At 46.0% G+C, this 16,700-nt stretch overlaps 1 protein-coding gene across 2 annotated transcripts in view; it reads right to left on the minus strand.

Annotated features, from left to right (window-relative positions):
• Nucleotides 1–289: 289 nt before the first annotated feature.
• Nucleotides 290–16,700, minus strand: part of GRB2 (growth factor receptor-bound protein 2) — a 59,085-nt gene continuing 42,674 nt past the window's right edge. Inside the window, exons 2-5 of one of the 2 annotated variants that reach the window (XM_010856166.1) lie at nucleotides 12,193–12,290; nucleotides 5,887–6,009; nucleotides 3,046–3,214; nucleotides 290–2,316 (exon numbers count right to left, since the gene is read on the minus strand). In XM_010856166.1, the coding sequence (XP_010854468.1) occupies nucleotides 2,131–2,316; nucleotides 3,046–3,214; nucleotides 5,887–6,009; nucleotides 12,193–12,290 (576 nt within the window). In that variant the 3' untranslated portion in view covers nucleotides 290–2,130. Of the gene's footprint in view, nucleotides 2,317–3,045; nucleotides 3,215–5,886; nucleotides 6,010–6,140; nucleotides 7,077–12,192; nucleotides 12,291–16,700 lie in introns of those variants that run through there. The other variant, XM_010856167.1, reaches the window with a different exon arrangement.

The following is a 16,700-nucleotide window of genomic DNA, read 5'->3' on the forward strand; positions in this document are numbered from 1 at the left end:
AGATCTGGGCTGGTTTTCAAAGTGTGGCCCCTGCCTTCTGTCAGAACCACCAGGTGTGCCTGCGGGTGCCCTCAAAGGCGGAGCTGAGGGTGGGGCCTCCGACTCGACACTAGGAACCTGCTCCCAGGGATTCTGATCAACATGACATGGGCATCACTGCTCCCAGAGCCCAAGACACCCACGTGGTTCCCCAGAGTGAGGTGAGTCGGAAATAAGAGCACAAGCACCCCCAGTCCCCAACAGTCTCTAGGTTTTTTACTTTAAGGCAAAGGCAAAAAAAGAAAAAATATACAGTGAAGAATTCATTGTATGTTTATTATTCACAGTTAATCACTACCTACCAAATGCTATCCGCAGAGTTAAAGGATTAAGTACATACGTCTTTTTAAACACTGATTTTCTTTTAAATATATACACACAAAACTTAGTTCTGCAAGGCTGCATGATATACACCAATTCCAAAATAAAACAATCAAATGGTCCAGGTCCAGAATGCCAGAGATTCCTTGTATTATCAGGAGAGAAGCGAGTGGAGAGTGGCGGATGCTCTGTCCAGGAGGGCAGCGCCTCCTGGGCCCCAGGCGCTCCAGGCCAAGCCTGGTCCCCGACCAGGTCCAGCAGAGACGCTGACTGACCACTTCAGGAGTTGAAGGCCGCCACCAACCCCCAGCGGCTCTGTCTCTGCTGTGGGAATGGGGGGGTGGGGAGAGGATGCTCATGGCGCATCACCATGAGGGACAAGAAGCCGGCAGGAGGCAGACGGACAGAGCTCTGCCACGGACTCAACATTCCTAGTTCCAACCTTCCTTCCGCCTGCCCCTGCGTCACAGAGACAATTCCCTCTCGGGGGGCCAGATGGAGCAGCTATGAACACAGCCCGCTGTGAATGCAGAAACGAAAAACCGCCCAGCTGCTTCCCGAACGCAGCCTGAAGCTCATCTGGGTGCGTCAGGCAGGGGACACAACAGGTGAGAGCCATTAACGGATACCCTCAGCTTTCAGAGCAAGAAAGGTGAAGCAAAAATGCTCATTTTCTCCCCCAGTATAGAACATGGTAGAACCTGATACAGTTTAAACTCCTTGGACTTTCCTGCACTTGAAACTGGCTGGCTCCAGAGACTGGTTACTGTGGGTGTCTGAGACTAAGGTGGGGACAGATAACAACCGAGACTGCAAGGTCAAGGGCCCAGCCCCCACCCCAACCCCCCACCAGATGCAGTCAGACGTGGGAAGGCGGCAACCTGGTTCCACTGCACCCTGGCTCCCTTAACCTCCAGGGGCTACAAATGTTAAAGCTGAACCTTAGAGGCTCTGGCTGCCCACAGGCAGGACCCCCACATCCTCCTCTTGCTTGTCTCCTCTTCTCTACCCTGTCCTCCCCTCCCCGGGGGGGAAATATTTACACAGAGTAGGAGACAAATTGGCTGACTGTCTTTAACTTATTTTTAAAATAAAACAAACAAGGAAAAAAACACCACTCAGAAGCAACCCTCGAAATAAGGCAGAAGGCACTATGAAAAACAGCATGCTCAGGAACACCACTTGAAAGGGAAATGGATATAGAAAAGACACAGGCTTGGGGCCTGGCTCGCAGGAAGCCCTGGGGGGCACCAACCCCTCCTGTCACCCCCACTCCCGCCCGCCCTCCTCTAGCAGAAGCTGAAGGGCAGGGACTGCCTGCTCCTGTGAGTGTATATAAAACGCAGAACACAGAAGCGGCTATTTGAAGTCTTCCCAACTAAAACAGACATTTTGCATAGAGAAAATATCAGCCCACGTGGTTTCTTTTCTTTTATTATTGGCATCAGCTAGGACTATATGTGGCAGTAAATGTCATGCACTGATGGACAGAGAGGAAAAAGGATGAAAAAAGGACAGAGGAGGAAGAACAGGAGCAGCAGTGAAAATCTGTAATAAAAACTCTTTTCTTAATTTATAGGTAAGTTTTGGCATTGTTATATCCAACTCCCCCTCCCACCCCCCAGAGTTCCAACCAAAGTGAGCCGGTCACCAGGTGACCCACCAGGTGTTCTGAGCTCCCTCACAGGCTGCTGACAGAGGCAGCTCGTGGGTTTAATTCTTTTGTGTGTGTTTAAAATTTTTCGCTTTGTTTAAATAATCTCTTGACTCTTAGACGTTCCGGTTCACGGGGGTGACGTAATTGCGTGGGAACATGCCGGTCTGCCCGTGGCAAGCCCCTTTCCACCAGTTGGGGTCTGAGTTATCCATGACGTGGATAAAGTCTCCCCGACGGAATCCCAGCTCTCCATCCTCTTGGGGGTCAAAGTCAAAGAGGGCTTGGACGTATGTTGGCTGCTGCAGAAAAGGGCAGGGAAAAAACACACACTGCATCCGACTGTGGCCAGCCCCCTGGAAGCGGACAGTGATGGGAAACGAACGCGCGCCAGCCTCTCCACACCTTCTGAAACAACCCCTCACTTCTCCTCCCCTCCACAAATTCTTATGGAGTTTACTCTACGGGGGGTCGTGTAATCTTTCACCAATGATGGAAGCCACCGCAGGGTCCCCACTGAGGTGGTCAGCCTCGCCCCAGCATCCAGCAGCAGGTACTGCTTCAGGAAAGAACTGCAGAAACAGCCCCTGGAGCTTTGCTTACAATCCCAGATGAGGAAATATTTCAGTTCCCATCACTATGTCACTTAGGAAAAGTCGAAAGGGTAAAGTTTGTACACAACAGGCTGGTGCTAACCAGTACGTGAGGCGTAGGATTTTAGCCATGAGTGTGGACCCCACCCCCTTACAGGTGTGACTTTCCTCACAGTCTACTTCCAGGCAAACTGTGTGTGAGGGTGTGTTAAAGACCCTCGTCCTAGAGACACAGGGTAACTTTTGCAGCACACTGCTTCACAGAAGCAGCCTCTGCGAAATGCAAAACTGTTTCAAATCCAAATCTTTAACGTGAGTTAATAATGAGCATAGAAGGCCCTGAAGTAACCCTTCCAAAAAAAAAAAAAAAAACCTGCTTGCCTAAGGAGCTATTCTTAATTGCTTAAAGATGATCCCAACCTCTCTTTCGAGGCTTACCTGTGGCACCTGCTCTATGTCCCGGAGAAATATCTGCTGGTTTCTGGAGACGGATGTAGATCTGTGATAATCTACCAGCTCATTCAAAGAGTTGAACTTGACCACCCAGAGGAAATACTTTCCAGCCCCATCTCGGAGCACCTTGAAGTGCTGTACATCATTTCCAAACCTGGGGAGGGGCAGAGGATACACGTGAGACCGGGCTGGAGGGCTCTGTCCTGGCTGCCCAGCGGCCACCTGCCCATCAAGCAGGATCCCTGGAGACCCTGTGTCTCGGCCACGCCCTTCCAGGCTGAGGAGACCAGGACTGCAGCACAACTTGACTCCCTGGTGAGACCCTCCATCAGGATGATGACCGCCAGCGACAACAGGAAGAATCCTCGCCGGACAGGAAGCCCTATTAACCTAATTCTGAAGACATTTGTTAAAAAAAAAAAAAAGCCCCACCCTACAGAAAGTTTCTACGTGCCGTGGACTGTGCCAAATGGAAAAAAAGAACTGAAATCCTGTGTGACATCTGAAGACTACAAAAGGTAGGGTAAGAAATAAGGTGAGAAAAGGAGGGACTGGACACACTTCCAACAATTCTCCTGTAACTGGGAAGAATTTAAAGTTGTGTTTTCTAATCAGGGATTTTAGTTCTACATACGCTGAAAAGGTCTCAAAGAAAAGGACATGTAGGGACAATAAATAAAGGCCCAGGCACCGCCTCACCCCCAAAAGGCTTCTCGACCACCTGGAGAAATGACAAACGCTCTCTTTACAATGGCCCAGAAAAACAGCATGATCTGGTTGAATGGGAATGGCCCACCACCATCATGCTCTCTGCCTTCAACATTAGCTCAAGCAAGGCCCCACCCGTCCTGCTCTCTGCTGAGTCCTCAAGGTCCCCACTGGCATCCAAAGATGCTCTATGAACATCTGCTAAATGAAGAAACGGGAGCCTCGCCCTCCCATCATGGGTGTTAAAGCAAAAATACTTCTTAAAACCAACCCAGCAGGTGGCAGCACTGAGCTTGAAGGAAGTCAGTACAGGTGCAAAGAGCTTAGAAACTGCACTGCTAGTTCATGAGAAAAAAGGTGGATGAGCAAGAAAGCTTTATTGAGGAAGGACAAATTTAAGTGGCACTTCTGGGCTCAGGGAAGCGCTCTACTGCTGTGCACAGCACGTGGCTTCTGAAAGGGGTACAGAGTCCCTGATGGGGTGAGCTGTTAACGACAGGAGTCTTTCCACCACAGATGCCCAACACCTTGAAAACCTGAGGCTGTGGATTCTTGAACCTCCTTGGCTCGGGTGCTTGTGTTATTAAGAGGTGGTTATGACACCTGTTTCAAATTTTATTTTTAAAGCAAGGAAAACGTGAGCTCTTTAAAGGTTTTATTTGCTAAAATGGGAGCTTTCTGGCGGCCACCTGGCGAGCATGGGCAGGGACCACGGTCATCAGACAACCAAACGTGAACTGCCAGGGGCTTCTGGGCACCTTTCAAGGATTAACTGCCTGTATCCCTCGTCTTCCATGGTTGGGTTTATCCTTGGGTCTGTGTAAGATGTAAGAAGAGGAGGAAACGCAAGTTGATGAGAAGCATAAAAACTCTTCCATCTCAAGGAGCTCCTCGCCCACCAGGTCCTCGTTTGCATGTGTTCAGTCAGGCTCGTCAGAAAGCCGCTGATCTGCGCATGTGGGAGTGAGGGGCACACGGAAACCTCTGTACCTTCCACTCAATTTTGCAGTGAACATAAACTCTGCTCTTTAGAAAAGTAAAGCCTATTAAGAAGAAAAAAGAAAAGCCATTGCTAGAAGAGGAAAACTGATGATTAGATGGCTTGATTTTTTCATGATGGGACTAAAACCAAACTATACTGGAAATGTAGCTGAGAATACTGAAAACGTTACCTGAAACCACCTCCCACATCTTCACAGAGAAAAGGAACACAAAAATTTTTCGATTTAAACCTACAGTAAAAAAAAAAACCCCCAACACTTTAACCGCATATTTGGTCCTAAAATGAAACAAGATATTGAGCTGATTTCTGAAACGGAAAAATCTTGATATCATTTGTAAATGGCAAATAGTTCTACAGTCTTCATTTTAAATGTATAGTTAAAGTGATCTGAGTTTTAATCTAATCAGCCCTTCATCGTATAAATGATGAGGTGATCAGTAAGATTCCTGGGGTGGGAGTGGGGGGTAGGGGCAGGTTTCCTGCAGTATTAACTAGAAACGGACAGAGTCAAAACACATGTGGAAAGGACAACTGGAGTCAAAATCCTTATGTCGTGGGTGGGGAGTGATTAGCTGAGAATTCTCAAAGTTCCAGTTTATATTCTCCATGATCCCCACAGTGGTATGACTCCCTGCCTCCCCCCACTGCATACCAGCTCCCTCCCACATTTAAATTTACCCCTGGGAAAAGCAAAAAGCCCCCAAACTCCTATGGTCACCTTTTGCCGATGCTGGCAGCCTTTGGGGGGACACCTGGAAAAGGTGCACGAGGCAGCTGACCTGATGACCAGCTGCTGTCAGAGCCGGGTGTGTGGGGACACTGTGCGGCGGGGGGAGTGGGGAGCACTGACAAGTGTCTCCTCTCTGACACTCAGCTGCGCAGCAACTGAAAACGGTCTCCACACGGGCATCTAAAGTGCTGCGAGAGACAATTCTGAAGAGGAGCCAGAAATGAGGATTTTAATATACAGTTTTCTGATTTAAAACAGGCTGTTTAGACAAAACCTGCCCCAGGTTGCCACCTTCGGTGAGTGGAGCCAGACACCTGGCCCCTGGCTTCACAACATCCATCAGCTGGAGACAGGATTCCAGGCAGTCAGAGCAGGAAATACTTACTTGACTGAGAGGGAGAAATCCCCAGGAGCACTCTCGCTCTCTCGGATAAGAAAGGCCCCGTCATGCCGCTGTTTGCTGAGCATTTCTTCTGCCTTGGCTCTGGGGATTTTGCCAAAAAACCACCTAAGGAAGGAAGGCAAGCCAGTCAACATCTGCTTCCCCACAAAGAAACGGGATGTCCAGCCTCCCAAACGTAAGAGCACACTCTTCACCAGGGGAAGGGCCTCCCCCTCAGCCCTCCTGTCAGTACACACCCGTCCCGGCTTGTGAGGGGTACCGTCTCCTCCCTTCCCCACTCTCCAGAAAGTGACTCATAAGACACAATCATGGGCCACTCTTTCTACAGAGGAAGACACTTAAAGATGGGCCCCCTGAGCCAAAGCCCAGTGGGCCCCCAGCTGACTCATCAGCAAGGCACCGGGGGAAACCCCAGATCTATCGATTGGAGCACAGAATGAGCCACTTAAGGTGAGACAGGCCTTCCTGCAGCCACTTGATAAGGCAGCAGCCTCTACAGTGGGATGAAGAGAAGGCGGGGCAGGAAAGCTAGGAGGCCGAGAAGCTGGGCCACTTCTAAGGGCACCAAGGGGAGAGGCTCGGGCTGGGAGGGAGCAGCCCCGGCAGGCAGCTGTGGCTGACGCTCCTCTCAAGGCCTCTCTCTGCCGTCATGGCTCAGAGGTTGGTTTTCAGGAACCACCAGGAATGCTATGGTCTACCCGGTGCAGAGCTAGCTCGTTGGATTTGGAGCAAGTTAGAGAGTCTCCTCTCCCAGTGCTGATTCACCAGGGTCACAAGAAAAAGTGGGAGAAGTCATGGAAAAGGGCAGGAGCGGCTAGGGCGGGCCTGGAGGAAGAGGAGAAGAAATCTCTGAAACAGTTTCAGGTCACAGGCGCCTCACTTCTCACAGGAAAGCCACAACGAATTAGGACAGATGACTGTGAAAACAAGGTTCTCTGTGCAGAGTTGTCTTTACTGTTGTTATTTAAAAAAAGCAATTGACACCAGTTGTAGCTGATAAAGACCTACCCACTTCATCTAACATGCATTAAATGTGCAAACTAGAATAACTAAAGTTACACATCTAACATATCTATCTTACTTATACGTGACTGCACTGCAAGATGTCTCTGAAGTAACTGTCGTCATTGTTCAGTCGCTAAGTCACGTCTGACTCTGCAACCCCATGGACTGCAGTACGCCAGGCTTCCCTGTCTGCCGCTATCTCCCAGAGTCTGCTCAAGTTCATGTCCATTGAGTTGGCGATGCTATTTAACCACCTCATCCTCTGCCGTCCTCTCCTCCTTTTGCCTTCAATCTGAAATAATACACTCTGCTAAAATTCCAAGAGAAAGATGGGGGCTGCTGGGAAGGGTGCATTCAGAAGCTGCCATTAGTGACTCCGAACAGGCCTGAAATCTGCAGCCCTGTGTCTACCTCACTGGAGGCAACGCACTGCCAAGCTGCTGGGGAGCTGGTACCACCTATCTTCCTGTGCCTACAAAGAACTCGAGGGTGAGTCCTCCAGTGCCCGGAAGGAAGGCCACACCAGAGAAATCAGGCAGTAACACAGCAGAATGACGGCCAGCCAGGAAAGGACAGCTCCCGGTGCTGCGACCTTGTAGGTGCTTTCTGGTTTGGTCTGTGCGCTCGGGTGGACAGCGCACACGCCCTCAGCAGTCCTGGGGCTGAGAGGCAGGTGGAGTGAAGCTCCTCAACAGTCACACTCTTTCCTCACAGACTGCCCGCCATCTTCCCACCAGGCAGGCGTTTCCTTTCTGTCTTCCTGTTTTAAGGTATAAGTAATGGATCTAAATTAAAATAGCTTAGATGTGTGTGAAATAAAAATAAAAAGCAAGACTTTTCTTCCAAACTCCCCAGAGGCAGTGATTGTTGGCAGGTAGGTGTGTGTGTTTTTAGACCTTCCCCTTATGGTGCACGGTGATACAGATACAGAGGCAGTATTTTTTTGCTCCAGCTTAAAATTAACTAATTTTTATTTTCAACTTAAAAAAAAAAAATGCTGTAGTAATGCAAAGTACTGACTGAAAGTTTTACAAAGTAAACACACCCTTACTATAAGCATCCCGACTGAAAGATAGAAAATTAGTTGGGGAGTTTGGTGTCTGCTCCTATTTTCACTAAACACCCCCCCAACCCCCACCAAGAGAAAGGATGTCTCACAATAGAAGGGATATGATGCTACGTGAGGAACAGCTGTCACTCTCAGTTAAAACATTTAGTACCATGTACACCTGCTTAGCATTTCACATTGTTTATAACTAATTTCTTTCAATGGTGACATGTGGGCTTTCCAGGTGGCTCAGTGGTAAAGAATCCACCTGCCAATGCAGGACACACACACAGGAGACTCGGGTTCAATCCCTGGGTCGGGAAGATCCCCTGGAGGAGGAAATGGCAACCTGCTCCAGTATTCTTGCCTGAAAAATTCCATGGACTGAGGAGCTTGGAGGGCTACAGTCCACGGGTCACAAAGAGTCGGACATGACTGAGCATGCATGCAATGAAGGGTGGTATTTATGTGGAATTACATGGCTATGGTCAAACTGTTTAAACTTTTTTAAAAATATGGGTTTATGCTATAATACCATGGGAAGAAGCAGCTTACTTCCAATTCAAGTATATATTTCATCCCATAGGCGCTCATCCACAGGCATTTAATGTGAAGAGCATATATTTGGATCCACGCCAGTATATACAACTCATGCAACACTAATGCCAACAATCATTTCGCAGTCTGTGTTTCATTTGTTAGCTCAAACGCTGTATTAGGTCATACTTCATTTTAAACTTCTCTCTTCCTCCCTAACAAAAACTTTAAAAGGCAGGAGAGAGGGGACGGGGAGGGAGGGTGTTCCATGCCCTCCCACAGCTCTGAAGCCAACTCTGACCCCGTGCTGCTGGACATCCATTCACAGAGCAGCTCTGCCTCGTGAAACAGTTCTAAAAGGCCAACCACACCCCTTGGTTCAGGTCGTGGTCTTTTCTGTACTATGGTTTCTTTTTTCAGAACTCGGATGGATGAGCATTGCTTGCCTTCCACTCAGAGTCTGGGAAGGAAGCACCACGGGGCCTGGACTCGATGCTTCCTGATCAATTATTATTCTGAAGTTCCCTATAGTGGGGAGACACCAGCAGGCATGAGAGTGGTTTTTTCAACCATCAGGCCAGTAACCGCAGCTATCCAAGGAGGATGGCCTTTTCCTATGTTTTCAACAGTCAGATCAGAAATGCCTAAGTCACCTGAAACAATCTGAAGAAAAACAAAGATTTAGAGCCACAGTTTTTTAAATATAAAAATTACAGCCTGCTGTTCTGCTCAAGTTCCCTTCAGCCTGGAAATACAAAAATGAAAGGGAACTGAAGTTGATTTTGTTATCACTGGATCTACCGCTGAAGTCAGCAAACTATGTATGACCCTTAGCCTACATCTACCTGGGTTTGGTATGACCTACTCAGGCTATTTAAAAAATTTAAGGGTTATTTTAAAAAATTCAAACAAAGACGAATACGTGACATGACAGAGACTGCACATGGCCCATAAGGCTTAAAATATTTATTATCTGGCCCTTTACAGAAAAGCTTGAGCAAATCCTGGATCTCTTGAGGCAGGATTACAGGAACAGACGTGCACATTTTTGGCTTGTATGGACCGAGAGGTAGGAAGCCCTGCGTGGCTCCCAGTGACCACTGGCCAACTGCTTTTCCTGAGGGGTATATTCTGTGATGCAGTCCGTGAAAAGCCCACACAGTCCCCAAAGCAACTATGGAACCTAAGTGGCCACAAGAATGCAAAAGTGTGCTTAGTGCACGTCCCAGGAATCTGTAGCGCTCTGCCTGTCTTTTGGAGTATCTTGGATAGCACTACTTGCACCAACATTTTAGTAACCCAGGCATCAGTTCAGTCGCTCAGTCGTGTCTGACTCTTTGCGACCCCATGAACCACAGCACGCCAGGCCTCCCTGTCCATCACCAACTCCCGGAATCCAACCAAACCCATGTTCATTGTGTCCGTGATGCCATCCAGCCATCTCATCCTCTGTCGTCCCCTTCTCCTCCTGCCCTCAATCTTCCCCAGCATCAGGGTCTTTGCATGGCTAAATGTTCAGTTCAGTTCAGTCGCTCAGTCGTGTTAAAATGTTAAATGTTAATACCCGCCAATCTAATGTTACAGGGACCCCAAATGAACGTTATCAGTCCACTGACAAGGGGCCAGGAATTTCTTTCATGGAACGCCTCTGAGTATTTAGTACTTTGGCTCTCATTGTCATGGACAAATTGGTCCCAGCCTTTCTGCAAGCATTTGGGTCTGAGTATCAATTCAAAACTACTTACTGAGCTACTATGTGCAGAAGCAAGGCATGAGTTGCAAGGGAGTATAAAAGCAGAAGACAAAAATTCCTCAAGGAATCTAGTATCTTTTTAGGGGAAATGGGGAGAAATCAAACTCATATAGCTATAAAGATACAAGACAGTCCAAGTTTCAAACAATTTTAGAAAAATGTCCTTTACAAATTAGACTGATTTTCTCCTTGTAAATCATTCCATGAAACATTTAGTGAGCCATCAAAAGGTGCTGGGTTTTTTTTGAAGCATAAGCAGTTTCCTTGAAGACCCCACAGATGCTTCATTACAGACAGTTCTGTATCTATACAGAATAGACATTAATAGGTTTCTTCCCATTGCCAGACTGAAGGGTAACCCACCCCTCACTCTCCAGGTGATGGCTTCCTGGATGTGATTTCTCAAAGAACTTCCTATTAATTGTGCAGACATTTTATATACATAATTTAACTACAGAACCTAACTCTGCAGGTCTCTGCACATAATGAGAACTGTGTAAGAGTTCAGTGACCAAAACATGAACCTGACAGATGGTTCAGAGGGAAGCTCCGGAGTCATTTGTCTTGTTTTATGGAAGGCAAAACATCATCTTAGAGCCGATTCGGTTCATAAGAGAGCATTTAAGTCCCTTCACTTCCTGGAAAAAGGGGTACGTCTATGGGGAGAAACTCACATTGCTCTATAGTTTTCTACACTGTTAGTCTTTTATAACGAGAACCATATTCACACAGCAGGAGCTTGGGATGCACACACACTACTGATGTAAGACAGATAACCAATGAGGACCTAGTGTGACACAGCGAACTCCACTCAATATTCTGTGATAACCTTTATGAAAAATGAATCTAAAAACACAATACTGTAAATCAACTAGACTCCAATCAACTAAAATATTTAAAAAGATGAGAACTAGATTCATAAATTAGTGGTTTTAAAACTGAAAATACTGGAAGCTTCTCAATTTGCAGGATAGAGAGGAATGAGCTGTACTATGGTCAAGGCCCTTTGCGCTCTATGGTGCCTGGGTAAGATGATGTGAGATCTGTGTAAGACAAGTGGAGGTTAAGATCTTTGCTCCAGTATCTGGGGGAAGAGAAGCGACAGGACACATCACAACAGTGACAATGAGGGAGAGGGACAAATGGGCTGCTGCCTCGAGGTGGGCAGTCATCTACAAGTCTTCTTTACCATTCCGTTGTTAAAACAAGTAGGTAAGATCTACCATTTCTCTGTCTCAGTGGCATTCTAATCTGAGCACCGAAAGCCTCAGTTCTCCCTGACATACAAGAAAACGACTGTGTCTGAGGCAGGAGCAGAGACGATGCAAGATGGGAGAGAGAAGGGTGGGAGGGAAGTGGCCTGTCAGGGCTCCCAGGACCCCACCCTGTCACATAGCAACATAAAAGCTTCTGGAATTAAAAACAAAATTTTCCCCACTGTTCTCAGCAGCCTTTTGTTTTCTCTCAAGTGGGAACACTCAAATGGAGGCTAGGCCAGTGATTATAGTAACACTGACCGAGAACCAATTACAGGCCCAGTACTGTGCTCTGGTGGTATCAATATTATTAAGACATGGTCCCATAGGAAAATCAAACATACCAATACAAAACCATGTGACAAGTACCTCTTCTAAAAACTCAAAAAGCGCAGAATCTGGCATTTTTTGCAAAATGCAAAACACATCTGGCACCAAGGGTTTCACAGAAGAATAATTATGGCCCTAACTTTTATCATTTGCAGATCACAGACAATTATCACTGAAAACATAGACCATCATTGACTATTATGCTCTCGTTATACACTCTTACGAACATGGAAAATCAACGTGCTTTGTTAATTCCCTGGGAAAACAGAGTAAAAAGCATGACATCCATCCCGATGATCTCAATTTTAGAAACAAGCAGGCGTGTCTGACCCTGGATGGTCAAGCAGAGCCCAACTTACGGATGTGGTTTCATTTCTATGTAGTTCTTGGGGATGAAGCCGTCTTTCCCATTGAGCTCTGCCTTGTACCAGTTCTGATCACATTCCTCATTCAAAACCTGAAAAGAATTCAAACAAGGAGAGAAAACAGTCATTTCCTTTTCACTCTTGGGTGGGAAGCCATGAGGGTGATTATGGTGCCTTTTGGGTTTGTTTGTAAAAGGTGTTCTTTTGGAGTATGATCACGTGGACGTCAAACTTGTGATTTCCAACAAGCCGAGTTATGGAAACTTAAAAAGAGGAGTTGTCTCTGGAAATGAGAAGTTCAGGCTCCTAAAAATCTAGCATTAATGCCTCAGCAGAAAAGGAAAGGGAGGGAAAAATAAAAGGTGAGTTTCTGTGAGGAGATTCTGCAGAGCAGCAAACGCTGACCAGAGAATGAAGGGCAGGGAAGGTGTCGCTGCACAGGCGGGTGGCAAAAGCGCGCGCTGAGGCTGCCCGGGGTCTTCCAGCCGGCTTCCACCACGAGGCCCCACCCCGGCTCTCCCCACACTGTCCCTGGGTTGCCCGAGTGTGGGTCAGCCACTGGCACGCCGCCACCTGCAGGCACCGCTGTGTGCCCTGGTGTGCCAAAAACGCATTTTAATGAAGAAACACGGCAAGTCCTACTTCCCTTATCCTCAAGGGCAGTCAGAGAATGCTCAAAGCACACCAACCAGCCTAATTAGGGGACAGACCCAGAGACCATACAACTGAGCCACTGCATCCTACAAAGTGAAAACAGACCTAGAAATGTGATGTAATCCAAGGTTACGAGCTAGCGAAGACCACATGGATTTTCAGAACTCAAAGGAAGGTGCTCTCCAATACTTACTTATATGGACAGGTCAGGCCAAGATACTGTTATCTGTAGAGTATTAAAAGAAAAAGAACAGAGCTAGGCACAGTATAAAATCCACTCTCTGAATCCCAGATTTCTAACAAAAGGCAAAAGGTATAAGGCATTTTTAAAAAACTATTAACTTAAAAAGAGAAACTGAAATGTGAGGCCAACTCCACAACACAAACACAGGTAAACGTTGATGAGCTAACTAGTACGGTGGTAGTTAATCTATCCTACGGAGCAAAATTCTAAAAGGAAGCTGGTAAAATTCTTGAAAAAATTATTTATTCATGATGCTGAACAATGCTGGGCTCACTGCCAATTTACAACCTGGGCTGCTTGATGTATATGTAGTACTGGCATTTCAAAGTGAGGTACAACTTTGGAAAGGACAGATGAGGCTGACAGATACCAACAGTGAAGCTGCACTAAAGGTGCTTCCTAGCGACTTCACTTTTGAAAGGAGGCTGCAGCGGAGGAGTCATACAAAGCTGGTGCCTACTCGTGATGCTGGCTAACCTGAAGTCCTCAGAGTCAGTCACTGAGCTGAAGTGCGCAGAAGACAAGGCAGAAAATCTTGCAAGGGCTAATATATGTGATAGCTGGAAAAAAAAATAAAACCAGCTACTGGCGAATCCCATCAGACTCAGATGAAAACCTTTTTCTTTCCATTATTTTCCCTTAAATTTTTTTCAAAAACTGTACTGTGAACAGAGAAATCATTCTGTTGCTACTAGGCAAGTATACAGCACCCGCACACCCGCACACCAAAGACAATGGCTGGAGACAGAGGGGCTCCTGAGGCGCTCCCTGCCACAATGACATCAGTGTCTGGCCTTGAGCACCACGGCTAATCCACTCGGATCACAGAAGATTCCAGAGCACGAGAGCAGAGGAGCTTCAGGCCAGGATTCTCGTGTCTACCAAAAAGAAGGGCCAGAAGAAAAATGGGGTCTAGTAATTATCTCATAAAGCATCATGGCCTGTTTGGACCGAAAAACAGAGTAAGGTAAAAAAGGACAGTTTTAATTCGTGACTAATAACCCTGCAGCAAAGGTGCTACATGCCAAGTTTTTGGAACTGTACATTCTTCTTGTCACCTAAGACAGAGGCAAACCTCCCCCTAAAAAAATGCCCACAACCCCAACAACAAAAGAAACTCCAGGCCAACCCCTGGAGTCTCTTTTAGAAACTTTTAGAACTATGGTTTTCTGCAGAACAAAATTAACAAAATTATGTTGTTTAGTATGCTCTTCTCCCAAGAAGGTAGGGAAATATGGAACTAATACGTTGAGATCATCATCATCACTTTGGCTGTGTGGCTTGTGAAATCTCAGTTCCCCAACCAGTGATGAACCTGGCCTCGGCAGTGAAAGCCCAGGATCTCAACCACTGGACCACCAGGGAACTTCCCAACACTTAGATTATTTTTAATGTAATGTTTGAATATGGGAGGCTAAAATTTTAGTTCTCTGGGAACGTTCTAGTATCCAGAATATCGCTTTGCCAGAAAGCCACGGTGCTGCTACGGTGTGCCTCTAAATCTCCATACACGATAAATTAAGCACAGACTGGTTCTGCAGGAGACAGAGTGCAGGAGAAAGGGCCCTGCTAAGCCCGGGTCACAGAGAGTGAGGACCAAGGCTTCCCACCAAGCAGGCACATCAGCTTTCACAACTCAAACCAGGAAAGCCCAGGATGGCATAATTTAAGAGCTGAAAATCAAGTTTAAATGCTTGAAACAGTGAAGGGCATAAATTGACATAAGTGAGTCTAGAGCAGAGCTGAGAAGGGCACCAGGACCAGACGCATCTGTGCCTACAGAGACCGTGCTGAATGTGCTGTGGCTTTAGATGAGGTTCCCACCCCTCCCCGAGTGATCTGCTCAAGCCCAAGCAGAGTTCTGAGAAGGAGCAGACTGCTCCTATCACTACTTCCCTGAAACACAGGCAACTCACCCTTCACTCATTCATGACCTCTTAACAAAAGAGATGATTGAGTTCAACCACCACATTTTCATTCTGGTTTGAAAATTCCAAGGAATGTTTTTAGCTGTTACCCCACAGCTGCATGTTCTATGCCAACCCCCATATTCCCTCGAGTGATGACTTTGTAGCCATCAAAACACTTTGGTTTAACGGAAGCAGACTGATCAAGAGATGAGATTATGAGAGGAGGAAGAGACAAGTTTTAGTGAAGCTTTCATTTGTTCTTCTTCTGGTTGCAAAAAGACTGAAAGTAAGATCACAGCCACAATCAGGAAGAGAACTAAAAGATAAGGAATGGTCTGAGGTTTGCAAAGAAGAATTAAAACTATTGCAGTCTGTTTCATGGAAGGGACACAATGGCTGCTTTTGAGCTGTCGCTAAAGTTAAATTTCTTAACGTGCAAGCTGATAAACCTGGGTATATTCAGCCTGTGAAAATTCACTGAACTGTGCACTTATGATATATAATTTTTCTATATGTATATCATACTTCAACTGGAAGAACTATTTCGGTCAAGAGAAGAGTAATATTATAGTCCAATTTACTTGTAAGTAACACACACCCCTAGGGCCTCATTCACCTCCAGTACAAACTTTTCACACCAAAAATACACAGGTGAGCAGAAAAGAACACAGCGAGGCTTCAGAAACCCCCGCCATGATAGCCTGACATCACTAACCTGTGAAAAAATTTAATTCCCGGAAATAAGAACTTTCTTCACAAATGATAACTCAGAGGATTCCACGTTATACTTCTGTATATATATATATATTTTATTAGTTGCTTTATTAATTGCTTTACAGTGTTGTTAGTTCTGTTGTACAAAGCGAATCAGCTATATGTATACACATATCCCCTCTCTCTTGAACCTCCCTCCCACCCCTTCTATATTATATAATTTTGATAACATGATTCACTGTTGCCCCCACCCCACCCCCAATCTGAGACTATTCTAAAGGCAATACAAATTTCCATTTATACTGCCAACTTAAAGGTTTCCAAATAGTTTAAAAAATAAATAAAAAAAAAAAGCCAAAGGTCAACGATTCAGATCTCAGACCCCTTAGGATACACCTAATGTGACAGGATTTGACAGGCTCACATGGGTTCAAATTTCAACTTCCCCAACAAGGAGCTGTGTGGCCTTGAGCAGACGACCACTTTCAAGATTTTGGTTTCCCATCTATAAAGTGGTGATAAAACCTACCACTGAGAGGGTTTTCAGTGGTAAACGACACTGCATTTCCATACAAATTACAGAAAAAGGGTGTCTTTTAGGGAAAAGGTAGATAAAGTTTGTTTACAGACTGCTGTATTTTGAAATATTGGGGGGGGGGAGTGTTTTCTTGCCTGAACATATCCAGTCATTTGTAAATAAACAAAATAACGAAACCATGATTTAAAAAAGACAAAAAAGCCGTGCAGTTCTAGAACAGCACCCATCAAAGCTTTCAATATTCATTCTAACAGCTTGCATGGGGTTCAACACTTCCTCAGGGAAAAATTACCCAAAGTTTTATATCAGTTTGTGAAGCAATGTATAAGAGAGAGCATTTGTACAAAAAAGATAGAAACGATTACATATTTAAGCTCCTTCACCACATAAAAATAAAAATACCAGTACAGCTGGTCCCTGCTTTACAGAAATTCTACATAAG

The sequence above is a fragment of the Bison bison genome, unplaced genomic scaffold, assembly GCF_000754665.1.
Source record: "Bison bison bison isolate TAMUID 2011002044 unplaced genomic scaffold, Bison_UMD1.0 scf7180017864371, whole genome shotgun sequence".
NCBI classification, from domain to species: Eukaryota; Metazoa; Chordata; class Mammalia; order Artiodactyla; family Bovidae; genus Bison; species Bison bison.